This window comes from Alosa pseudoharengus, unplaced genomic scaffold, assembly GCF_046254945.1.
Source record: "Alosa pseudoharengus isolate Yale_2024_CS ecotype anadromous, Long Island Sound unplaced genomic scaffold, YU_APseudo_1.1 YU_APseudo_1.1_scf_12, whole genome shotgun sequence".
Lineage (NCBI taxonomy): Eukaryota > Metazoa > Chordata > Actinopteri > Clupeiformes > Clupeidae > Alosa > Alosa pseudoharengus.
In genome coordinates this window covers 21779771-21807224 of record NW_027468587.1, presented here as the reverse complement: position 1 = coordinate 21807224, position 27454 = coordinate 21779771, and the positions used below count along the sequence as shown (strand labels likewise).

At 47.6% G+C, this 27454-nt stretch overlaps 1 protein-coding gene across 6 annotated transcripts in view; it reads right to left on the bottom strand.

Moving 5' to 3' along the window:
• map7d1a (MAP7 domain containing 1a) overlaps positions 1–27454 on the bottom strand; it is a 61144-nt gene that overhangs the window by 15550 nt on the left and 18140 nt on the right. For 3 of the 6 annotated variants that reach the window (XM_076280470.1, XM_076280471.1, XM_076280473.1), the window contains exons 2-10: positions 19864–20091; positions 15166–15234; positions 13654–13674; positions 9400–9563; positions 7904–8012; positions 6294–6398; positions 4250–4372; positions 3450–3595; positions 2894–3024 (exon numbers count right to left, since the gene is read on the bottom strand). In XM_076280470.1, coding sequence (XP_076136585.1) covers positions 2894–3024; positions 3450–3595; positions 4250–4372; positions 6294–6398; positions 7904–8012; positions 9400–9563; positions 13654–13674; positions 15166–15234; positions 19864–20091 — 1096 coding nt within the window. The remainder of the gene's footprint in view (positions 1–2893; positions 3025–3449; positions 3596–4249; positions 4373–6293; positions 6399–7903; positions 8013–9399; positions 9564–13653; positions 13675–15165; positions 15235–19863; positions 20092–27454) is intronic. The other 3 variants (XM_076280474.1, XM_076280472.1, XM_076280475.1) reach the window with 3 other exon arrangements.

The following is a 27454-nucleotide window of genomic DNA, read 5'->3' as shown; positions in this document are numbered from 1 at the left end:
CGGAGGAGAAACGACATGAGCAGAGAGGGTTAATGACTTGCACAGTTTACAACAACAATAAGAGAGATCACACTGACTCACTCACTCCATAGGAACCAAATTAAGAACAACAAACACTGCGTGTAGATACACCACCTCCAAATGTACCCCATTTTGGCTTCAGTGACCACAGAATAAAGGAAAACATCTATTTGATCTCCCTGTGTGTACAAACATAAACCTCTTATTTACGACCTTCTCTTGATATTCTCTGTTCTTTATTCTGCACCAGTTAGTCATAAGGAATGCCTTTGTGCTGCTGATGTTCCCTCAGTCTTCCTTAGCTAGCACAGAGGCACTTCTTCAACAGGATTTCACTGCATGAACCAATGATTCCCTCACACAGTTAAATGCATCACCATAGCTTCAAATGTTTGTTATTCTGCCAACAGACCAGAGTTATTCATTAACTGACTAGCCTGCGGTTGGAGTAGACGATGCAGTTAATCGGGCAGGTGAGCTGAATGCTGAGTGGACCTGAATGCTAAAGGGAGCCGAGTGTTGGATCTGGATGCCAGGCGGGAGGGCTACTGAGAGGGTTGTGTGCCAGGCTGTGGGCTACTGCAGTGGGCATGCCCAGACAGAGCTCTCAAGGACAGCATCCATGACCATAAACTTCCACTGTCTACTCCACTGAAGAACGAGCACAAAACCACTTCTCTCACCTTTTCCTTCCTGCTGTCTCACAGACACACACACACACTTGATTCACTCCTCTTTTTACATTCTTCTTATTTTCTAATTTTTTTCCCCTTCCTGGTTCTCGGCTAGACTCTTACATATGTTAACCCACACACAGGCCTGCCTACACACACACACACACACACACACACACACACACACGTTTTGTATCCATCTTTTTTTCTCTCTGTCTCTCCCTCTCTACGTCTCTCTGCCTCTTCCACTCATCAGGCTTTTGTTGAGTCAGCGGCGCTATGCAGCTCTCAGCCATGCTAGCTGCCTGGGGGCTAAGTGCAAACTCCAGCGAATAAATATCCACAAGTCTGTCCCCCTGTGGTCCGGCGTCCTCGCTGGGCCCGAGCTAGACTGCCCCGGGCACTCAGAGCTGTCTGCCAGACACAAGAGGACACGCTATCTGTCTCTTGTGCTGTGGCCGTACCCAACAGGCTAGACTGTTGATTTAAGGACACAGTAGAAGAGATGGACAGTTTGCCCGCTGGACTGTCCCAGTGGATGTCTGTCTGTGACCTTAACTGACAGGCTACACCAGAGACATTGAAAGGACTTTGACTATCACTCTCTCTCGCTCAATGTGGGCTTAAATGACCGGTTATGCAGACTAAGAATGTCTATATGACCTGGATTCACTTTAACAAACCTTTGTCCCATTTTGCAGCTTTGAACACTTTCAGTTATGTAGCTGAAGGAGTATCCAGGTCAGAGACTTTCTAATGTGGAGACACAGCACTCAAAAAATCCTTCATAGAAATGCATGGGGCTAGTTTGTAACGCCAATATGGCCGTTGTCTACACATATCCCACCCCTTCCTCGGCAAAACGTCGACATGTGAATACATTGAGCCAATCATATGGTGTGTTGTGAAGACATCGTGCCAATTATGTGTTGTGAACTCGCTGTTAGAGCGAGATTGGTGTCGTGAAGCATTGCACACACGCATTTTTGCCGAATAGGATGCCCGATGAGTGCCCAAAAAGCGTTGCAATATGGCAGCCGAGTGGAGGGACTTGCCTAAAAGGACTTTGTCCAGGTCACAAGTGTTAAGAGTCTGTTAACACTAGAGGGCGGTATTTTCCTTAGTTTTGTTAGGGTTTATTTAGGCCCTATCTTCACGATTACCGCACAATCACTGGTGCTACAACAAACTCCTCAATGGGCATATTACAATTATGATTTATGCTGTATAATGATAAATTAGTAATTGTGTCTCTGTCATTGTTATTGTCTACACAGTGCAAATATACATAAGTGTCATTCCGTGTCAAATCAGACAAAAACCAGGAAAATGGTTGCTGCACCGTCTCAGATTTTGTCTACCTAATATTTAGGTCCCAAAACTAAGACCTTGTAAAATATTTTTGCTAAAGTCCAATGTTTTCATACATTTTTTTCACCCTTGCATTTGTGTCCTTTTTACACTCAGAAATTCCCTATCTTGGAAGCCATGTTTGGGCATTAATATCTTGAGAAGTATTATTCCCAGCCTGCTCAAACTTAGGGTGGAAGGCAGACATGTTATCAGTATGATTGGACCTTTAAAAGTTTGTTATATATTATTTATCTATGGTACTTTCACTACTTTCACATAGATTTTCAAGTGCCTACTATAGCTACCCCACATACCATTTTCACTTTATGAAAATGACCGAAAAACACAACCTCCCTTTGTTTAAGCCTTAAAATTGCCAAGCCCCATTACATGTGGCGAGCTCAAATATTGGTATATTATTAAAATATAGTATAAAAAGATACCAAATGTGTACAAAAACAACTTTACCCTTAATGTCACTCTTTTTGCACTTTTTTCCAAATCTAGGGCCTTGTAGAAAATCAATGAGAATGGGGTACAAACTTTTAATGGTTCAGTCATACTGAGAACATGTTTGTCTTCCACCCTACAACGTTTGGGCTGCCTATGAATAATACTTTTTATGATATTAATGCCCAAACATTGCTTCCCAACAATGTGATTTTGTGATGTGAGAAAAATCTAAGACGGTGCTGCAACAACCTTATCTGATTTTACACGGAATGACCCATAAAGGTAAACTCAATCAATTAAATTGATTTAATATGCCATGAATATGAAGGTCACAGTGTCCAGCTTAAATCGGTCAAGAGCTGCGGTGTGGTGTGTCCGACTGAGAGTCTTACCTGGCTTCACTCCTGATCCTCATGGCGGGTAGAGACTGTCTCTTCTTCAGCACCTTCTCTTTGGCCAGGGCACTCTTTTCTTTCTCATTCTCTCGCTCTTTGTCCTTCTTCTCCTTCTTCCTTCTATCAATCTTTGAGGATGCAAAGCAAAACGGCATTTTAATAATGAGTCCTACTCTTATTTCCAGTGATCCAAGATTTCATTCATCTAAAATCAGCAGGATTTAGACTCTAGCTCAATGTCAGCTTTTCTATGTGGTTCAGTTTTAAATTTAGTCAGCTAAAGCACTACATTCCACCAATGGTGTCATGCAGACAAAATGTCTATCAAACAAACAGCTTGAGACCTCATTCAGGGAGTGAGAGTAAATATCGCTGAACATATATTTGCTATAGACTATTCATTATGGGACAGTATAGGACCGGTTAGGATGGGTCAGTATTGGTCCGTATAAGATACGCTGAGCTCTATTGATCCCTGCCAGGGAATTAATTTCCATGAGCGATCGTGATCCGTGTCTGTGGGAGCGAGGCGGCTGCTGGTGACTGTACTGACCGGTGTGGAGTCTCGTCGAGGGGTGCGCTGAGCGATGTCTGGGGTGCTGGTGGTGACCCTCCAGCGGTCGGAGCAGCGGTGGTGCGGCCGGTGGGCGCACAGGGTCAGCGGGCTGGCGGAGGCAGAGCGGGGGCACACGGGGGACTCTGTGGGGAGGAGAGGGGACGCATTAACACCCACCGCATTGACCAGACCTCACCGCTAATGCACAATGCACAAACACAAGCATGCCGGGCTAGTAGCAAACTATATTCTCACCGCGGGAATCTGTAGTATTTTTTTTTTTTTCATGGAATCTACACTATCCATTTAAGCTAAGACTAGTAAACCACAGTGTTTGCACTAATGTATTTTAATAGGCCATCATCATTGCCACAAGAGGGCATACATCCTTGTCCAGTTTCAATTATACACTACTCACAAAAAGTTAGGGATATCTGGCTTTTGGGTGAAATTTATAGTTTCAGTACAGAAAGTACTGAAACACTGAATTGTAGGACATGCACATTCAAAAGTTTAGAGAAGGTCACATTAAGTACACCTGTAAAGGTTATAGTGGATTTTAGGTTCATCCTGAAATTTCACCCGAAAGCTGAATATCCCTGACTTTTTGTGAGTAGTGGATAGTTCTAGATCATCTTCAAAAATATTTCTGCTTTGCATTTGAATTAGAAAATATTGAGAACAAAAATGTATTGCATATGGAGCAACAATAACAAATAGAAACAAAACAAAAAAACAAAACAATAATAAAGTTGCCAGTGTGTGCAGTGTGGAAGCAGAGGCTGATGGGTACTGACGTGAGTCTCTGCTGTTGCTCAGCACGCTAGCTGCGCTGCGGCTGCGAGCCAGGAAGGACAGGGTTGGGGTCATCAGCCGGTCCACGATGCTGCTCTCCCACGGGCTCAGCTCCCGTCTACGGCCTGGCGGAGGGGACAAACAGAGTCAGGCGCAGGACACAACACCTCAACATGAGACCCCAGGCAGACACAGGACCGTGCTGCCCCAGTCTTGTTCCTGTACACTGTACTGATTACCTCACGTTTCCACCCCGCCAGAAATAAGAGGGGCAAACACAGCAAAAGTGCCCATCCTACCAACCCAAGAACATCCACATTGGCACAAACACTACCACCACCACACGTCTCTTTCCATGGGGATAATGATTTCACTGCACTGGCGAATTGCCTAGACCGTTTGTGATGTCGTTCGACCCTCAGGGGCTACAATGACCTTAATTGTAGGATTCAGGAGTACACAGGGAGATGATGACGACGACGATGGTGATATAACACAAATACTTTTATGAGATATGACTGGAGCAAAACTAAAAATGCAATGCACAAAAAAAGGAACCCTTGGAAGATGAAAGGAGTAATGACGTCCTCTAACTGGACACATGAAAGTCCTCGATGGGAAAGTGCCGGTGGCAGCTCAGAACACACATCTCAGTGGGCTTCCACGTGTGTGTGTGTGTGTGTGTGTGTACGTGTGCGAGAAGGAAGAATAGTGAAGTCACCAAAAATATGCTACTTTCCTTCTCAGGAAACATCGGAACATGGGAAAGCATTTTGTGGGAACATAAAATGATGGCAAAAATGTCCTCACTCGGTCAGTTGTACTGAACGTAGTCCAGAGGGAAAAAATAAACAGGAGAAGTATCAAAAATATAATAGCAATGGGAAAGAAGAATGTGGTGAAGATTTCTGGTGAGCTTGTATATAATCTAATTCAGGCAGCGAACACGGTTAGAGAAGCCTGTGGAATTACGAATGGACATACCCTCATCTCCAAATCTATATTCTAGCCTACACTCTTAAGGACATGAATTAGATAACAGGGAGATGGGGGAGAGGGAAAGAGAGAGACAGAGAGTGAGACTGAGAGAGAGACAAGTCTCCTTGGTCGTCTGGCCCACTCTGCAATGCTCAGGGGAACTTTTAGAATGCATTATGCACATTCTGCCTCAGAAGAGAGGACAAACTTTATTTATCTTTAAAAAAAACAGAAGCTAAAGTTTCCTTCCGCCTCAGAGGCTCAATCATGAGACACACAGAGCTGACCTAGTTAAGGAAAGGTCACGATTAAGAAGTTGGTCATCTGAGAAACTTTTCAACTTCCTCCATTTTATGATAATGACGTGTCAATGCGCCCCTCCCCCCAAACAACATAATTGGCAAGATCGATCCATCACTTCTACTCAGTTGCACTCACAATAGACCCAAGTAAAGTACTGCTTATCAAAACCACAACATTTGGAAAATAGAACTACATAATTTCACAACGCAGACGCACATGCAAACGTAAAATCCCACCACCACCACCACCACCACCAAAAGAGGTAGAAAACCAAGTCAGGCCAATCAAGACAAATAGACTGGATTGAAGTGTTATTTTGAATGAAAGATGAGGAAAGGAATAATGAAGTACCGAGTGACTGACACCCATATCTTCACACCACAGTATGAACATATCGATGTCCCCAAAACAAGATGGAGTTGAAAAAAAGAATGAAAGAATAAAACATCATGTAAGGCATTGATTTTTAAGAAATCAACCACTCTAAAATCAAGCCCAAAGTTTTTGGAGGGAATAAAATGATTGGAGGAAATCATCAGAACACAAAGAGAGTGTGTGTTGGAGTTTTGGGTAAGAGAGGCAAAAGAAAACAAACTCAAGACTAAACTAATGAAGAAATGAAGAACAAAAATCAGATCAACTGAAGAAATGGGGACTCCACAGTTGTGGGTGGGAGGAGGAACTTCCACAGACGGGTGGGTACAGATGGAGGCGATGAGGAGGAGGAGGAGGTGGTCCCCCCTGCGGTGCCGGGCGGGTTCTTACTTCGACTGGGCGAGTTCCAGAGCGTGGCGGAGGACTTGGACAGTCTCTTGTTTATGGACGAGTCCACTTGTTTGGGGAGGTTGACTGCAGACATCGAGCAGATGCCTAGTAAAACCCACAGAAGTCATCACAGAGAAAAGACTCGGCTCACAACATGTTTGATACACTGGTCCTGGAGGTCCCAGGAAAAAGGACAAGTACAGGCAAACAGCAGACAGAACATTTGTTTTTCCTCACAGAGCTTTTATGATCTGTAACATATAGCCTAGGGCAGTTCAAAGTCCTTGTGATATTAATGAAAGACTGCCACAAACAATGGAAAACCCAAGTATTTATATTATAAGGAAGTCTATTTTGTGGCCTTCTTATTATGGAAAAGGGAACATAACACACCTAGAAATAGCATGCCTGACAAACCTCAATCTAGAATCTGTGAAGGAGGAAGGGTTTTCATGTTTTATTTGAGGGACATAAGACCAATGTTTTCATTCTTTTTATAGACTGTATGAGAATGTGTGTGTGTGTGTGTGTGAGAGAGAGAGAGAGAGAGAGAGAAAATGGGGTCATTACCAAAAACATAATTAGAGAGCCCTCTAGTGGAAGTACAATCAATATTTAATCTTCTGTGACCGTGCTAATGACAACTGCAGACAATGCACTAGCATCCTTGCAGTGCCTACCTCAACGAGACCAGAGAAAGTAAGATTTGTACTCAGGGACAGGACAGGAGGTTCCTCTGGGTTCTGCTAGCCATGTTCTCTATTCAGCTCCATTACTTACATATAGACTGGAACTAATATACAAGCTAAGAACAACCAATATCTCTGTGGACATCTGAGAAAACACACCCCAATCCCATTGTTTAGACAGCATATTTACGTATCTAATAGGCTTTGGCATGTGGTAAGACAACAAAAGAAATAGGATATCCCATATAAATAAAATAAATAAGAGGTGTATACACCGGTATAGGCATCAAAAATTGGCCAAAATTACTTCCAAAATACTGGGATATCAAATATCGAATACTGGAATATTGAAAAATCCAATATTGTGCATCCCTAATATTAATTTCCTATCAAATAGTCTTCCTCTTGTCAAATCCAATTAACTTCAAGTTACTTTTCCTTTATACCTTATTTCTCCTGAAGAGGGTTTAGAAGAAATAGGTCAGAATTCAGTTCTCTTTACATAAGAGCTGAGAGACAAAGACAAGGCTGTTGTAAGCAGCAATATTTTCCACTGGGAGTGGATGTGTTGTAAAACTAGTAGAAACACACTGAAGGACAATAATAGCTGTGCTAATTTAATGGGCTTGTAACTGTTGTTATTGATGGCACAATACCATTTAAAAAAGCTCTTAATGCGTTTGGTAGTTGGGAGCTACAGCTGCAAATATTATGTGCCAAATAAGTATGGGCTAATGCACTGCCTTCAGGTATAAGAAGTCCATGCATATTTGAGGTGAAAAATGCAGCCATGACACACACAGACTGAAACTTTCATACAAAATCATTCACAAAATGATATAGTGTTTGTGTGTAGAGGTGTGATGATGCGCTTACATATCTGCTATCTCTGTGTGTGTGTTGGTGTTGTGGTGTACTCACTCTCTCTCTGGCTGTTGCCGTGGAGAGCCCCGCCCCAGGATCCCCTCTGCTGTCGGATCTCGGCCCACGTCTTCTTGGTGGATCTATGGATGGCGGCTTCATATTTCTCCTGATAAAAGGCACCACAAGGCACCACAAAAACAAGCAGACTTCATGAAACCCTCAGACACATTAAAATCCTCTGAGAGCTCCATACTTCTCCAAAAGCAAATGGCAAACACCACACGGGCAAACCTGTTGAAATCCTCTCCCATAAACAAATAACACTTGTCCGTCCCAAGCCCCTCGGAGATGTGCAACTTGTACTGAGGGATAGGGAAGAGAAAACCCACTTCAACCCACACTTCAAAGACTACAGTCAGGAGAGAAAAGAGCACTCCATATATGAGGCAAAGCCCGGAGATTATGTGCGCATTGAATACATTCTCAAGTATGCACAAAGAGAGAGAGAGAGAGAGAGGGAGGGGGAGAGAGAGAGAGAAAGAGAGAGAAAGAAAGAGAGAGAGAGAGAGAGAGAAAGAGAGAGAGAGAAGGAGGCTTGCATATTGATCTGACAAAGAGAAAAATAGGCTGGCAGGTAGGGAGCTGGTACATCATGGCCTACTTGCATTTGGGCCAGACCCATTTCATACACCATTGCTCACTGTGCTTGGGGGGGGGGGGTGCCATCCGTGTGCAACAGAGCTGCCGGTGACACAGCCTTTGTCTCTCTTTGTCTCTCGCTGCACTTCATCCCTTTTCTCATGGCTTTTCCCTTCCTCTGTCTTTCCCTATCTCTGTCAGTGTCTCTCTCTGGCTCCCAATTCACTGTTTGTAGATGGCGAACCCTTCTGACAATTTGTGTTTCTTTCTTGTTTTCATCATCCTTCCTTGTCAAATGCCTTTACCTCAGTGTAGAGACACTCTTGACACTGAGACGTGTGCACACTGAGGATCTTTTGATCTTTTGAGAACACTCTGGCTGACATTCAGAGATGAACTCTGGGAGTGAGTGGAGGCAAGCCACAGTCACAAAGAGGAAAAGAGAGAGAGAGAGCCCTTTACTTTCCTACAGTTTCACAAGAAGTTCTCTATAGGTTTATTCTAGTGATTTCACCATGTGCTCAGTCTGAGCAGATTGGACTAAGACTACATTTTGGACTGATACCGAATACTACATTATAGATCTTGTTTTACCATTTGTAATGAGTGAGTGTATACATTAAGAAGAATCCTCTAGCATAAAATTACATTTGTCATTGTAAATAAAATATACTTGCTACATGGGTCACGCTTAACTACTATCTGAGCTAAAAAGTTTTCAAAAACGAACAATTTTTTTAAATTTCTTTTTTGCTAGGACAGATGAGGGTGAAGTAGGATATCTGAGGAGAAACCAGGCCAGGTGGCCAGCCTGGGGCTCCAGAGCTCCTTGGCTCCTCCTCGGCCCCATTGGTGCTAGGTGCTCCCAGGTGGCGGTGGCGGTAATGTGGGTGTAGGTGGCAGCCAGGTCTCACCTTGTTCTTCACCAGCTTCTGCTTCTGTCGCTCCTCCAGGGCGGCGCGCCTCCTCTCGGCCTTCACGCGCTGCTCCTCCAGCCTCCGCCGGCGCTCCTCCAGCTGCTGCTCCCGCAACTGCCGCGCCTTCTCCTCCTTCTCCAGCCACTGGGCCTTCTTAGCCGCTGGAGGGGGGGAGAGAGCAGGCACACAGGCAGGCAGAGAAAACAAAGAGAGAGAGAGAGAGGGGTAAAAGGATAGAGGGATAGAGAGAGAGAGTTGCAGAGCAGGGAGAAATGGTAAATGAGAAAGATGAAGACAGAGAGAGAGAGGAGACGGGGGTAAAAGGATAGAGGAAAGAGACAGAAGGACAGAGGGATAGAGAGAGGGAGTTGCAGAGTAGGAGTCAGGAGACAGGGAGAAATGGTAAATGAGAAAGATGAAGACAGAGAGAGAGAGAGGGTGAGAAAAAGGACAAGACAGAGAGAGAGAGAGAGAGAGAGAGAGAGAGAGAGAGAGAGACAGAGACAGAGAGAGGAATTGTGGTTGTGCAATAGAAAGAAAGGGGGGAGAGAAAGGAGGCAAGACAGACAGAAATTGTTTAAGAATCTAAAGGATACACATTTCATAATCAGTCCTTCTCTGCCATCTTTCTTTGTTTCATAGGGTATTGACGACAATCTTTCCCCTTCCAGCACAGTCTGTGACGTCTGTGATGAAATATGTGTGACTGAGCAACTTATAGGCAGCCAGACATTTTTAGTGTTGGCCATTTAGTGTAAGGTTATCTCCAGTCCGTTGGGACTACATATATTTCCAGACCCACAGCTGTGCTGATGGACATAATCCCCCATACATTATGATGCAGATTGGTCATGCTAGGTATAGGATATGCAATAGAAGACACATCTGTTGAAATAGATGCATTGGTGTTGTTCCTCTATGCCTAAGGTCTCTGCGGTTTACTGAGGCTATCTCCAGCTGATTCTGTATAAGCCCTTTACTCTCTGGGGATAATACTGCTTTGGCCTTAGCAAACATCTTTAGGAACATACTGGAGTGTACTTTTAAGGCTCTAGCCGATCCGCTGCACAAAGGCTCTTTTTTTGCCAGTATCTGGAAATGCGAAAGTAATTCCTTGAAACTGTATACAAAGAGGCATTGTACAGGTTATCTTAAGCTTCCTAGATTGACACGTAAATGCCCTAAAAGCGTAAACTTCCAGTGTCTACTTCAATGAACTGTCTGCTTTGATATGTCAAATAGCTAAATCTTCAGAGGCTTCCTGTGTATATGACAAGTGAGAAGGTAGAAACTCCTTGTTCGGCTCCAACTTTGCACTCAAGCCTCTCCATTAGCAGAAAGCAAAGCCTGTAAACACTGCTAGACATAAACCAGAGAGGGCTGAAAGCTAATTTCTCTCAAGCAACAATAGCAAGCAGCTACTGTTGGTTATCAAATTAAATTAGCAGAGTGTCAAGGCAGTATTTTTCTTGTGTGTGTTTGGGGGGGGGGGGGGGATTTATCATCAGACCGACAGCAGCCTTTTAGGCCAAGCGCACTCGCAAATGCACGCGCTTAACACTGACTGCCCCCATGGCATTGGTGAATTAAAGTGATTCAATGCCTCTTGCCCATTCAATCTGCCTGGATTGCAATTAAAACTGGTACAGGGTACTGTGCTGAGGATGATGAGGTGATGAAGGTGTTTAGTGTGTTGGTGTGTGGGGCATTGAGGTCCCCTAGTGAGAAGGACTTCAGGCTGGTGCCATGTGAAATGAAACAGCTCTGTAGGGGACAACTTCATTTCAAGACATTTGGAGGAACTTTGCTTGACTTTTCCACTAAACAGTAATGGCCAAATGTTTTAGCAGTGGCAATTTCTGTGTTTTGCTTAGTTTGCTGCTTCAGTATGTTTCGGTTATTTTTTCAAATTTTTCACATGTATACTGAAGATCAATTATTAGCATTTCAGCTGCATGTGTTTCCTTTAAGGCAACCACTGCTAACACAAGCAGACACATGATAACACACTCTCCCTCCTTTTATAGCAATCATTCTGCTCATATAATTCAATCAGAATGATAAAGAGTTACTTCAGCTGACGTGTTCACACTTTGCCTTGTGCTGATGATAACATTATACTGGAATGATATTAGCTCATCATTTATGCCCGTGTCAAAAAACAGTCAAGTTAAAGTTCATTTTTATGAGCTCTTTGCTCTTTGCAATGAATTACTGGCAATGTGCATCTGTAGACGACACAATAATCTAGCGACAATGTGAATTGCCATCAAGAAAATTGAAGCAGCTTGGTAAACATAACATTTTTGCCACTGCCAAAACCTCTGGCCACGACTGTAAATTAGGTAGGGTTAGGGTCTAGGTATGTTTTCTACAGAGGCCATGCGGATGAATTTGAAATGCAAAATCCTCTAATTAGCTATGCAAAAGAGGTGCTTGATTAAGCAACTGCTGCAGCATCAATGCCCCCCGAATACACAGCAGGTCAGCTTCCCCCGGTGAGCCTATACTCTGCACCACAGGCGCTGGATCCCTGGATCCACGGGAGTCATTAAAAATCCATGTGCTGGGTCAGCCTTAGCGCCTCACTGCATCAACTATTCATGCCCCTGTAGACTGGCAGCCTGAGAGACTGAGGATGCGCGGAGACCAAAGACCAATCTGGTCTCACTGCTGAGGATGCTGCTGCTACTGTTGCACCATTGGAAAAATACTTCAAAATAAGGATTGGAAGGATTGGTCATTAAATTTAGGTCAGCCGATTTAGGACAAGAATGTGAAGAATGTTATTTGGATTGTATTGTGACTGTACAGTATAACTGGTTTTCCCCGCCCTGATAAACACTTTCTTTACACAATCATTTGCTGTGCCTGTGAAAAAAGCAATATGGAGGAAGTGATGGAAGTGAGAGGGAAGTCAAGCTGTTATGAATTCTCAGAGGAGCCGGGTAGAAAAACACAGTAAGCACGCACACTATGCACAGCAGCACTGTAATTACATTGCTCGAGAGAGGTCAATTGCAGCCAGTCGCCATTAAAACTGTTAAGATCGGCACGGCACATTTGCGGCTGTTTTTGCGTCTGGAGCCTTGACTGGTATTGCAGCTATGGGCCTCTGAGTCGTCCATGTGAGCGCAGCTGGTAATTTCTGGCTTTTAACCCTTAAAGGTGTACCTTCACACCAGTGTGACTGGAATGTTGGAAAATGTTCTAAAGCGTTCTAAAGAATATCTGGGTTCATTGAATTCAACATAGAATTTTAGAATTTTACCTTTATAGCACGCAAAGGAAACACGCAGTTCCGTTTGAAAAGAAGCCGACTTGTTGTACAACTTTCTTTGGCCCTATAACAGCGATAGCATAGTTAGCTTGTTTACAGTTGATTCCATTGTTGCTTCCAGGCTCAACCATCGTCCTACTATGGTTGTTATAGTTACCATATAGTTACCAGTTACCAAGCATTGATATGGAACAGTGATTAAACTTTGTTTTACCAGATCTACTTCATAGGTGTCCTGTTATTCAGAGTTAATAGCCACCACACCAGCCAATCAGAAAATAATATTTCTTCTCTCCGGGTGATAAGGGTTAATAACACAGCCCTCTAGTACCAGGCGTCCAGGACCTAGTCCACCCGCCTAGGTGTGCTTTCCTCAAAGCTGTCATTTTATTACTCTAAATCCTTTTGGGGAGCATTAACTTAAACTAGCACACATCCACTGTGCAAGGTCTTATCCAATAAGAGGAAGTTGAGTCCAGGCCAAACTACTGTGGATGCGGTCAGAAGGTGAAGTTGAGGGCATCATTAAAAATGTCTAACAAACTAAATGAAACACAATGTCTTAACATGGACAGTTTGAGAGTGGGGATAAGCAAGCAAGTTATTAGTTATTAGAAAAATAACCGCTGCCAGTTTGGCCATGACAGCATATATGAAATTTCCCAGAGACAAAATTTAAAGAGGAACTGAATGATTGACAGGCAGAAAAGATGAAACAGGCGAGGATGAGAACCACACTGTCCACATCCACAGTGGGGAAACATAATGATCACATCCATGGAGGACAAGCAGAACCAAAGAGCTAAGAATGCGCACGAACATTCTGGGCCCTTTGGTGGAATTGTAGCAGAAGTGACAAAATGCAATGGATTGCATGAAAGGAGATTTGAATCTGAGACAATCTGAATCAACGATTCCCCAAAGACACACACACCACCACCACCACCAGACACACAGGCGTGGGGTCTTACCTTGTAGATGCTTACGGTCGTCTGGAAGGGGGTGAGAGAACAGACAGAGAGCGTGTGTCAATCATGCAAAGCACACCGCCACCGGCGAGTCGCCCCGGGTGGGGGATCGCTCGACACGTGAGGCATGGCACAGTCAACATTCAAGCAGTGAGACGGACCACACAGGCCAGGGGTTGTGCCTTCCCAGAAGGAAGCCCAGCAGAAATGTCTGTTTTTGACGTTAACCTCAAATAGCTCAGTGGTTGCTTTCAATGACATCACCATTAGACTAAAACAAGAGATGGGCTGACATATACTGATAGCAAAAGGCTATTGCTAACAGTGCACAGGCCCATGAAGCCACAACATTTGCAAATCGGCTTTGGATAAAACTGCACTTGTTCAATTAGTGCACATTGAAAGGGCAGAGTTCACATCTTTTTGAATTTTCAATTTTTGATGGAACTCTTTGCTGCAGACAGGGGTATTGATCTGTATTGGTGATGTGATATCATTCCTGGAGCAATTACTAAGCATGTCTCTTTTGAAGCAAAAAAACACAGACATTAAGTTGTGACCATTTTCAGGTGACATTTTGTTAAGCACAGTAACAAAAAGCACAAGCCTTGCGGTGTTTGGTTAGTAATGGTTCACTAGACTGACAGTAAGAAGCCATCCTATCATTCACAGGTGACACACACTTGAGCACTTGGTATATCTCTATATGTGGCACATAGATATAAGCTGAGTAAGTGCATCTTAGGACTGGAGGAGACACACTCACATTATGCCACCATATAGAGAGTAAGTACCAACGTGCACTTCTCATCGGCAGCCATGTGCATAAAGAAACAGCAGATAGACACATGAGCTGTACCCAGAGCACATGGCAGGTTTGGTTAGATATGCACATGCAAAGTGACAGCAGAACGCCGAGCTCCACATGTTCCCCCGAGGTTTTCAGCTCCAGCGGCAGCTTCTGTGGCAAAGGTCAACCATTCCTCTTTTCGCCCACCGTCACCATTGTTAGGGCCGCACAATGCCCCCATGGGGCTGCGGCCTCTCGAATAACACAGAGCCTAAGTGGAGGTGAGGCCTAAGGGCTGCGACACACACACACACACACACACACACACACACACACACACACACACACACACACACACACACACACACACACACACACACACACACACACACACACACACACACACACACACACACACACACACACACACACACACACACACACACACACACACACACACACACACACACACACACACACACACACACACACACACACACACACACACACACACACACACACACACACACACACACACACACACACACACACACACACACACACACACACACACACACACACACACACACACACACACACACACACACACACACACACACACACACACACACACACACACACACACACACACACACACACACACACACAGTCCCCACCAGGAGGGGGCGATCTCATCCTCCCGAGTGCACCCCACTGCTGCTTACCCAGATATTTAGCCCGCTCCTCTCGGCGCTCCTTCGCTTGTTTCTGTCGGTCTTCAGACTTCATCGCGTCTGTGGGGAGAGGGACAGAAAGAAACACATGAGGAGATGAAGAGGATGAGGAAGAGAGAGAGAGAGAGAGAGAGAGAGAGAGAGATACAGATACAGAGACACAGACAGGAAGAGTGAGAGAGAGAGTGATTAAGAAAGACAACAAGAGAGATAGAGGGAGGGAGAGAGAGGGAGAGAGAGAGAGAGAAAGATAGATACAGAGATGCAGACAGGAAGAGTTAAGATGACACAGAGAGAGTGATTAAGAAAGATAACGAGAGAGATAGAGGGAGGGAGGGAGAGAGAGAGAGAGAGAGGTGAACGGAATGGAATGGGATGGAATGAGAGAGGTCATTGTGCGGCCGCAGTCTCGGCCGCGGCCACATCTGCAGCCTTCATAAAGCCCTGGAACCTGGCAGCGTCCACTGGCAACCACAACAGGGCCGGCTCTCTCTCTCTCATCACATCTCGTCTCACACAAAGGGCCCCGGGGGACTCACAGCTCATTTGCCACCAGTAAATAACCACCGACCAGCGGCAGCCACGGGGGGGAAAGCTAAACACCATTAGCATGCGTGCAGCGCAACACAGCGCAGTCACACCTCCCTACTCTCAACATCTCCGCCGTCCATACGCAAGGGGCCAAAGAGGAAGGGGATTAAGTGGAATAAATGACCACTTCCCTTTGGGAGGTGGAATGTTTCATCGGAGCGATCTTGGTCAAATGCCGAGATGGAAAAGATCTGAGTGTTTCCAATCCCAGCTCTGTTACGGCACACGAGCACTCAAAGCTTAGATTTTTTCTACTGACATATCAGAGCCTCTAAAAAAGACTTTCTATGAAGGATCATCAAATTCCAATTAAATACGTAAAAGGCTTAAAACTTCATTCAGACCAAATATGGCAAGAATTTAAAGTGAAGTCTGGGACATGGAGTGCTTTTGGATGGATAAGCAGAGACTGTTCTGCATGATATGCAGGCCTAATTGTGTGTTATTCTGCAGTGTGCATGTGTGTATCATTGTGTGTGGGTGTATGTGTGTATCTGTGAATATGAGTGGATGCACATCCGTGCGTGTGTGCATCTGTGCATGTCTATGTGTGCACACATCTGTGAGTGTGTGTGTGTGTAAGAGCGTGCGTGTCTATGTGTATACATATCTGTGAGTGTGTGTGTATGTAAGAGCGTGCGTGTCTATGTGTATACACATCTGTGAGTGTGTGTGTGTGTGTGTGTGTGTGAGTAAGAGTGTGCATGTCTATGTGTGCACACATCTGTGAGTGTGTGTGTGTGTGTGTGAGTAAGAGTGTGCATGTCTATGTGTGCACACATCTGTGAGTGTTTGTGTGTGTGTGTGTGTGTGTGTGTGTGTGTGTAAGAGCGTGCGTGTCTGTGTGTGCACACATCTGTCTGTGTGTGCGCCTCAGTGCATGTATGTGTGTAAAGAGAAGCTGCACCCTTGTGTTTAGAGATCAGGCCCGTGTTTACACTCGCTCACACGTTGCTCTGATGACTCAGCCGTTCTCACACACAGCAGTAAATCTGCACCTCATCTCGCTGGCCAGCTCTCTTACGGTCACTGCGTGGCTCGCTAGTGCATTTGCACATTTTCAGTAGAACAGATCCCACTCGGACTGAGACCGGCTGGGGACCTGGGCCGGGTCCGGGCCATAAGTGAACCAGAGCAAGGGCAACGGACTGCGAAGAACACGTCAGAGAGGCAATTATCACGGAACAATTTAACCTTAGCAAAGAAAGTGGAACATGATGAAAAAGAAACTGATAGTACCCTGAAGTATTCTGAAAAACTGCTTCAGTGCTGTGGTTGGTTCAACAACAAAATGAAATGGATTGAAAACAGTTTGATTAATTCTAATAAATCACCCTTCAGTGGCCCTGTCAACACAACAGAAAGTACAAAATAACTGGGCTGCATATTATTGCACAACCTAATTTTAGGCATTAAATAGGTCAGAATCCAACAGTGTTTTGTCTTTTCACTGTTCATTAACCCACTGCAATTACCGTCACTTAAGAACTGAAGTCATTATCTTAGCACAAGCTAACACTTTAGTAAGCAGCTTACTCTTTATCCATTCAATCCGTAAAAGTCTGTGCATAGCAAGTCTCATGTGCAAGTTGCTAAAAGGCTACTTTAGAAAGCAGAACTCAATGCTGGGAGAGAAACAGAGAGAGAGAGATAGAGAGAGAGAGAGAGAGAGAGAGAGAGAGAGAGAGAGAGAGAGAGGGGGGGGGGGGGGGGCTTTGAATGACCTCTGACCTCTTACGAACAGATATGAGATATTTATATTGCTGGTAGCACTAAAAACTCTCTGTCTCGTGGGCCAGTGGGCGGCAGTCGGAGACGAGGAGCTTGTGTTCCTCTGAATGAGTCACTTGGCTCCTGCTCCGCTAGACAGAAAAAGACTCCAACTAACCCAGACAAATACCAGGGCAGAGAGTAGAGACACAGGCGCACCAGCTAGATCAACATAACCTGGCACCACAGCACACATGTGACACCCCCCCCCCCCAACACCACAACTCACTCTACCCTAGCTTAGCCCTACCCTGCAATCCACACAGCATAAACCAGCACACATGGACTGGACGATTTTTAACAACAAACCATAATAACATCATAACCATACTCCCAAACAAAGGAGCTCACCACACAAAGCCTGTGGACTTGCACAATGTCTTTAACTGTACATCTGTGGGAGAGGGCACAACAGTGAACTGGAGGCAACCCCTGTCAAGAGTAATGTGTACAGACATATTAATGTGCAATCCAATTTTGCCTGTACCTCCTGAGGTAATTGGGAGTGGCAGTCTGTTGCGGGCCCATGGTGTGAATGTTTAAACCAGTTAACCACCTAGTTACAACCAGTTTTGAGAGAGGATAGGAATCAACGAAAGAACGAAAGAAAGAAAGATCAAAGAAAAGATAGAAAGAAAGAAAGAAAGAAAGAAAGAAAGAAAGAAAGAAAGAAAAAAGAATGAAATGTCTAGACAGAACTGCAATTGGAGAGAGAAAAGATAAAAAATACTCATGGAAAGGGATCAATCTCTCCCCCATCAGGAAATCCAAGACATTCACTGCCACTCAAGCATGAGCATATCTTTATAGCAACCACAACTAGCCCTACACCCTCGGGAAGACTGGCACAGTAGGAGATGACAGGCTGAGCGTTGTGGGATTTCCTCTCTTTCTAAAGTCCTGAGTGGGCTGCATCTAGCCACAAGACGTGTGGGTGGTGCCCTGCCAAACGCTTCCAGATGTCAGTTAAAGGCTGACACAAGGCACAACTCCACTCACCCCCACAACACAACTCCATAGCCCTCATCCGATTATTCATCAATTTCATGTACAGTAGCTTAACATTCGGTACGAATTGGAGATATTTTATCTGTACTGAGACTTAACTATCTTTCCTATGTGTCAAAATACACTTTGTTATCCAGTGGTTAGCATGTTTGCATACTGAATACGGTATGCCACATGTTATTGGCCTTTAAGTCTTTTGTTGAGAAAATCAGGACATGGATCAGAACTTGTTCTCAGGACAACAAACACGATTCAATTTGAATCAAAATACTTGAGATACAGTAAATCCCTATTCATTTCCCAGAGGCTGCTTTCAGCCTTTCCCTAGATGTAGCTAGAATCTGTAAACATGCCCATTTTCTTCACACTACAATGACACATTTCAGAACCTCAAGCAATGGATAAAGAGGAACAACGACTAAAGGGGAATTTAAAGGCCCAAATCCTGGAACACATGTTTTTAGCTGTGACGTGTGCCAGCCACCCAGCCAAGCAGCACAAGCAGGTTATTGTGATCTAGTTGTGGCACTGCGTGGGGCTTACCACAAGCCTTGGCAAGTTGGCACTACACACTGAAATGCGATGCCTGATTGTGTTTCACCACCTCTCCTCCCATAATGACCACCAATACGCCACTGGGCCTTGAAAAAGATCAGTGTCCAGCACTTACCACTGAGATGGATCATGTGCACCCGTTCGTACGGAAGCATTATCAGACTAATCTGATTCCAGGTGCACTGGCACTCGCACAAGCACACCTGTGCAACTCTTTGTGGTGAGAAATGCAAAGCTAACTGAACTGCTAGACAAAGCGCACAACCCTAAAAGCCTGTGATCTGTATCATGCCTGTGGGACTCCCAAATGGGCCCGAGATTGCACCTGTGGGGTAATGGCCCCCAGATAATTACCCAAATGGAGACCAGGCACCATGTTGGCTTTCTGACTCTTTTGTTTACCCCCAGTCCTTCTAATCCAGCAGCATGATTGTAACCACATTTGTCATGCCCTTTGTGTTTGCTGCCCACGGTAAAGTAGATTACAGGACCTCTAGTACTAGACGTCCGACTGGCCATGCACCATTTTCTAATGTTCATGTTGACAATAACATAGAAAATGGTTTACCTTGGTGGCGCAGCAGGCTACAGTGCTCGTACCATGTACGGGTCCGAGTGCCCACGGGGACCCAGGTTCGAATCCGACCCGCGGTCATTTCCCGATTCCCACCCCATCTCTCTCTCCCACTTACTTTCTGTCAATCTTCACAGTCCTGTCCAAATAAAGGCAAAAAAGCCCAAAACATATACTAGAAAATGGTTTACCTTTATTGGGTCTGGGGCTAGAACTTGTTCTCCGTGTGGGTGTTGCTGGGGACATGGGAGATTTGGGGACACTGTCCGCTTTAGTGGGTGTGCGTGCTCTCTGCTCGGCGTCCATCTTTGTTGGGGTGTGGGCTTTGAGTGGCGACTCTGTTTTCTGGGGGCTCTTCACGTCATCGCTGTCGTCCTTCTTCATGTTGGAGGAACTCTCCTCTGGTGCCATAATGGAAGCTGAAAGAAAAGAAAAGACAAGACAACAAACTAAGCGGAGGAATGAGCCAAAGACAACGCGTAGATTTCAACCTGCCAGACAACATGCCACAGCAACAGAGAAGAAAAGATACCAAAGGCTCTATGATTTCATCACTTCTTTGATTTCCCTAAACGTGAGGCAAAGCTAGTTTCATGTGTTTTTTGTTGGTCTGACAGTTGGAGAAGGTCAATTGTTTTCTTGCAAACAGCACAATTGGGTTTTCACATCTCTCTATCCAACTGTTCATCTTCAAATTTGTATTGTATCTGTCTGGCTGTGTGTGTGTGTGTGTGTGTGTGTGTGTGTGTGTGTGTGTGTGTGTGTGTGTGTGTGTGTGTGTGTGTGTGTGTGTGTGTGTGTGTGTGTGTGTGTGGCCACAATGCTATGTAATGCATCAAGAAATTTGTACTGAACTACTGCTGCCAGCTCCAGAGCTGCCTTTCATGTACATATCAGGTACTGTACCCAATACAAAGTTCACCTGTTACTCCTTTTATTCTGCAGTTTAGTTAATGGAGCTTATTATTCGAAATTTGCTCCCACAACATACTACACTGGAGTCTGAAACCAGTGTTAGAGTGGGTACAGTATCATACCCACATACCAGTGTTGCGCGGGTTTGGTCACAAGCGGCCCGCGGTCGCCCGATATTTTAATCAACCCGACCGCAACTCGGACCGCGAATATTAATTAGGACAAAATTATACCCGACCCGCGATCCGACCCGCTTATTTACAAAATGTGTGCTTTTGGTTATAGGCTGCATGCAGTGTGACAGTAGGCCATTTCTGTAAAAACAAACTAATTTATTTACGAAACTTGATGCAGTAGAACTACACGCAGTAAGCATGCAGGACATAATGTTTGCGCAGGAGAAAGAATGAGAATAAAAGCGCAAGCACGCACGCAACGCACAAAGGATAAGAACACTAGGATAAGATTTGAAGGCCATGGACATACATCTTTCTTTCGAAAACAGAAATGGTGAGGCGAGGTAGGCAAGAAGAGAGATACATTGCTGGTCAAAACGTTAGCGTAAGAACTGGTTTATAATGCTGAATGAAACACATAGCTTTACTAAAGCACATCCACTGTTTAAAGTCACAAACACAACGAACTAAGGTAACTTTTATGCATGCGCGAACCTATACATACCGGTAGATATGGCTGTGTAGTCTGTGCCATAACATTTATTCCTGCAGGCTGCCCGTTTTGGCTGTCATACTTTTAAATGGCTTCGCAAGAAGTAGGCCTAGACCATAACCATAGCCTATATCGCTTTTCCTGAAGGGGTGTCTTTATTATTTTAACTCGCGTCTTGCTTCTTTACTGTTGACTTTACTGTATTGATGCTTTACTGTATTGATGCTAGCTTTCTCGTGATATTTTAAGTAGGCCTATTTGTAGAAAATATTGTAACACTCTGCAAGGTTGTCTTTCAATGGTCTTTATTGGTTATGCACCAAAAACACACGAACACATAATTCCGGGCCAGACCTGACCCTTATGCTCCAGCACTAAACATCTATCTTAGGCTGTATCTAAAACACACACTAGTTAGACCCGGTTATGAACACTGTAATCAACTATAAACATAAACACGACAGTCAGGACGCACATCATTGTTAACTTGTATGGTTAACATTAACATTCAACATAACACATCTAACGAACAGCATCATGGGAGCACAGTCATCAACAGCTAGGCTCAGATCATTACACAGCCCCCCGAGACTTAGTCCATGTCCCCTTGACTCAAGTCTTACCCTACGTCAGTCCATGAGCCTGGCTGGGACGCGACGCTGGCGTTGTGGGCGCCCCGCTGTCGCGGCGGTGACTTCCGGTGAAGGCTGCACGGTGATCGGTGTTAGAGCCACAGCTCCATTGTCACCAAGTTCCACAGAGTCAGTGTCAAAGTCTCCACGACCCTCAGCTAAGGCCAGGGGTCGATACGGGGCCAGTCGATCACGGTGGAGGGCCACAACTCTCCGACGCTTAATCAGTCTCACACGATAGACCACATCAGACAGCTTCTCTAAGACATCGCACGGCCCGACCCACTGGCTAGTGAGTTTCGGGGAAATGCCTTTCTTTCTCTCCGGGCAGTACACCCACACTTTATCGCCGGTCTGGAACTCCTGGCCGCGACAGCGCGTATCGTAAGCTCGCTTTTGACGTATTCCAGCTTCACTCATAGCCTGCCGGGCCAACTCGTGTACTCCCTTCAGTCTCTCGCGTAGCTGCTTGTAGTATTCCAGCCCTGGCTTACCTCCAATCTCCGCTTCCGGAGGCGAACCGAACACCAAGTCCACCGGCGTGCGTAGCTCTCGCCCGAACATCAGAGCTGCCGGTGTGCATTTCGTTGACTCTTGCACCGCTGTGCGATATGCCCAGAGCACTAAGGGCAAGTGTAAGTCCCAGTCCTTTTGTCGGCGGTCGGCCAATATGGCCAGCTGCACTGCTAGCGTCCGGTTAAACCGTTCGACCAGCCCGTCGCTTTGTGGATGCAGAGGTGTCGTTCTCGTTTTCCGGATGCCCATGCGCTGGCAAACCTCAGCAAACACCTCCGCCTCGAAATTCCGCCCTTGGTCGCTGTGGAGCTCTTCCGGTGCCCCGAACCGGCAGAACATCTCAGTGACCAGTCTGTCCGCTGTCGTGTGGGCGCTCTGATCTGGCACTGCATACGCCTCCGGCCACTTAGTGAAATAGTCCATAGCTACGAGCACGTAGCGATTTCCCCGCTCTGTGACTGGCAGTGGGCCCATGATATCGACGGCTACCCGCTCCATGGGAGCCCCGACTGCGTATTGCTGCAGCGGAGCGTGCGAGCGTCGCGTGGGGCCCTTCTTCGCTGTGCAGGCGTCACAGCAGTGAACATGCAGTTCAACGTCCAGCCTGCATCCCGGCCAATAGAAGTGGCCTCTCAGCCGACGAAGAGTTTTTGCGATGCCGAAATGAGCCGCCCCCACAGCCCCATGTACCTGTTCCAGTACACGGGCTCGTAATCCAGCAGGAACCAGCAACTGGAAAATGTCAGATTGTCGATCGGGGGCTCGCCAGTGTCTATACAACAGTCCTTGACGTGCTACTATTCCCGGCCACTGTGAATAAATCGCTTTGGTCTCTGGATCGAGTGCGGATACGTCAGTCCATGGCGGTCGCTGACCGGCTTCGATCCATGACCACACTCGGCCAAGTGTGGCGTCCTCCGATTGCGCCTTCCGGATCTCCTCCCTCGACATCACGTCCACCGGCGACTGCGCGTCCATGGCCTCAGCTGCCGCTCTGCAGTGCTGTGTTGTGGCGTTGGGCTGCGGTGCGTTATCTCTCTCGCTGGCGTGAAGCTGGCGAGCGTTGGCTCTCTTGATGGCGCGGCGCTGGCGAGCGTTGAGTCTCTCGCTGGCGTGCTGTTGGCGAGCGTTGACCCTCTCGTTGGCGCGACGCTGGTGAGCGTTGAAAACAGCGACCCTCTCTCTCTCTGCCAGCGGTGATGCAGCCTGTAGCCGACGAGCGGGCTCCGATTGAGCCGCGGCCAGACTCCTCTCCTCCCTCCGGTGGCAGTGTTGGCACTGGTCTGCTGCACACGGACGCCTGGACAGGGCGTCCGCGTTGCCGTGAAGGCGACCCGCCCGGTGTCGAATCTCCATGTCGTAGTCCTGGAGCGCCTCCAGCCAGCGAGCCAGCTGGCCCTCCGGTTCTTTGAAGTTCAGCAGCCAGGTGAGTGACGCGTGGTCCGTTCTCAGCAGGAACCGTTTACCGTAGAGGTAGGTTCGGAAATGGCGCACTGCCACCACCACAGCCAACAGTTCCCTGCGTGTCACGCAGTAATTCTTCTCCGCTCGGTCCAGTGAGCGGCTGAAGTATGCGACCACTTGCTCGCCCTGCCCGCCTGCTTGTGAGAGGACGGCGCCGACGCCCACGTCGCTGGCGTCGGTGTCCAGGATAAACGGCAGTCGAGGGTCAGGGAAGGCGAGCACTGGGGCCTCGCATAGCGCCCTCCGCAGCCGCCGGAATGCCGCGTCGCACTCTCGTGTCCACTCGAAGAGCTGGCCTTTGTGCGTCAATCGATGCAGCGGGCTGGCGACTGTAGCAAAGTCCCGAATGAAACGCCGGTAATATGACGCCAGGCCCAGGAAGCTCCGCAGCTCAGCACCGTCGCGTGGAACAGGCCAACGCCTCACCGTCTCCACCTTAGCTGGGTCGGTGGCCACTCCGGCGGCCCCCACGACATGGCCCAGGAACCCGGTTTGCCTCCGGAACAGGTGGCACTTTTTCGGGTGCAGTTTGAGCCCAGCACCCCGTATGGCGTCGAACACCTTTTCCAGATGTCCTATGGCACCGGTGAAGTCCGTTGCATGACACAGGATGTCGTCCAGGTAAACCACGCAGCATGTTCGTGGAATGCCCGCCAGGACACGCTCCATCAGCCGCTCAAAATTCGCTGGCCCGTTGCATAGGCCGAACGGAAGTACCCGGAACTGCCACAGCCCTTGCCCGATGGTAAACGCTGTCTTCGGCCGAGCTTCCGGGGCTAGCTCAATCTGCCAGTAGCCACTGCGTAAGTCCAGCGAGCTAAACCAACAGGAGCCGGCAATGCTGTCCAGCGCATCGTCAATGCGGGGGAGCGGGTATGAGTCTTTCCGGGTTACCTGGTTGAGGCGCCTGTAGTCAACACAGAACCGCCACGAGCCGTCCTTCTTCCGGACGAGTACAGCCGGCGCAGCCCAGGGACTACTGCTTGGCTCTATCACTCCTGCCGCGGCCATTTCCTTGATCTTTTCTTCAGCTGCTTGTCGTTTGGCGAACGGTAAGCGATGAGGCTGAAGTCGGATGGGCCGAGCATTTCCGGTGTCGATATCGTGTTGGACCAGGCTCGTTCGGGTGCAGTCCTCATCTTTTGCAGCGAAGATGTCGGTGTACGCTGCTAGTAGTCTCCGCACCTGGCTACCCTGTGCTTCACTCAGCCCCTCACAGCTACGAGTGCAGAGTTCATTTACGGCTTGCCTTGTCTCTACAGAGGGCCGCGCTCTCTGAGTGGAGAGTGGAGATTGCTCAACCCGCGCTCCTGGCTCCTCTCTAGTGGGCGTGAGCTGAGCAGTGGCGAACTCAGCAAGCGGACCTGGACGAGACCTGTTGTTTTCGCGGGCTTGAGTTTCGCGGGCTTGTGTGGGGAGGGGCGGAGACTCAGCAAGCGGACCTGGATGAGACCTGTTGTTTCCGCGGGCTTGAGTTTCGCGGGCTTGTATGGGGAGGGGCGGAGTCTTGGATGGCGAGCACTCTTTGCGAGTTTGCTTCCTGCGGGCTCGTGTGGAGCGAGTTGGAGAGTTCTTCGTCGCGCCAGCTCTCCGCACTTCATGCTCTGTCTTCCCCGCCGTGTGCAACACTACGCTGCTCGTCCCTAAGTGTAGTGTGGACCGGGAAATGTCCACCACAGCCCCCCATTTCTCTAGCACGTCCAGGCCGAGAATGCAATCATCCTGAATGCTAGCCAACCAAAGCCGGCGGCTCGCCGTCTCACCGTTGATGCACACGCACACCGCTTTTTGTCCAAACAGTTCCGCTCGCTCTCCAGTAACTGTTGTGATGCGTGTTTTTGTCTCTTCCCAGCCTCTGGGTCTGGCTACCAGCGTGCCGGGTAAGAGACCGGGGCGCACCAGCGAGATGGTGGAGCCAGTATCGATCAAGGCACGACACTGAGTCCCGTCTAGCGTACAGTCCACATAGAGTCCTCTTGTTTGGCCGAGCCGGCCCAGTCGTATGCAGTCCATAGCCAGGGAGGTAGTGAAACTTGAAGGTGGCATCCCTCCCGCCGTGCCACCCCCCTCTAGTTTGACTGGGGCGCGCGCGTGAGGGGTGCTGGGGCGGGACAGTACCTTGCGATGTGCCCCGGTTCACCACACCGGTAGCATCCGTCTCCGCTGGCCGGCCTCTTCCACTCGCGTGGGCGGCGTTGTGGTGGCTGTGCTCTGGTCTGTCGCGTCGTCTCCAACTCCTCCCCGTCTTCCTCCATCGATGTCTGGCGTACGCAATGCCTCGACTCCGTTGTGTGGAAGATGTTTTCCACCCGTTCGGCCTCCGCGAGCGCCACGGCCAGCGAGCTGGGGGCGCTCAGGCGAAGATGTTCTCTCAGCCGCTCCGGGTGGATGCCTCGCACAAACGCTTCCAGTGCCATTTCTTCATGTAGACTCTGGCTGTACGTTGGGTAGCCCCGCCGGGCATACAGCTGCAGGTCAGCCGCGAACTTGCCCAGTCTCTCGCCCTTGTGCCGCCGTCTGGATGCGAGTTGTTCTCGAGCATCGCTGGTGAAGATCCTCTGGCCGAATCGTCGTTGCAGAGCGGCCTCGATGGCAGTCCAGGTTGCTTGCTCTGCCGGTGGCAGGTCTTCTAATACTTGTAGCGCTTCTCCTTCCAGGGCCAACGCCACCTGTACGCCCGTTCTCTCCGCCGACCAGCCATTCAGCTCGGCTGCCAGCCGGACCTGTACCAGGTATGTCGCCAGCGGCCTTTCACCATTGTAGCGGGGCAATTTGGCGTTGGAGCGCCCTTCTGCCGCCGTCGCACCGGGGACCAGCCGATTTCCATCGCTCCCGTGTGGAGCGGGTTCCAGTGGCGGGATGCTGCCATTAGCCCGGTTTGTCTCCTCCTGTGGCCGGGGGCGGGTTTCTTCGTTACGGTCACGCTGCAGGCTGGCTCCGTCTGCTGGGCCCAGCAGGTGGCCATGGGCGAGCGCACTGTCGAAGAGCCGTCTTGGCAGGAAACTCATCATCGCCGGGGTATCGGTCGCAGCTTTCTCCTCCCGTCCAGTAGGGGTCGGCATCCCACTTCTGACACCAATGTAACACTCTGCAAGGTTGTCTTTCAATGGTCTTTATTGGTTATGCACCAAAAACACACGAACACATAATTCCGGGCCAGACCTGACCCTTATGCTCCAGCACTAAACATCTATCTTAGGCTGTATCTAAAACACACACTAGTTAGACCCGGTTATGAACACTGTAATCAACTATAAACATAAACACGACAGTCAGGACGCACATCATTGTTAACTTGTATGGTTAACATTAACATTCAACATAACACATCTAACGAACAGCATCATGGGAGCACAGTCATCAACAGCTAGGCTCAGATCATTACAATATATATTTAATTAATTTTAACTGACCCGCCCGCAAATGACCCGAATATCATTAAAATATTTTGTTTATGACTCATAACCGCGGGTGACCGCGGTCATCCGCGGGCGACCGCTTAATTTCGGGCAGACCGCGCAACACTGCCACATACCCCCCGGGACGAACACCTTTTAGGGAAATGACTCCACTCCAGACATTTCGA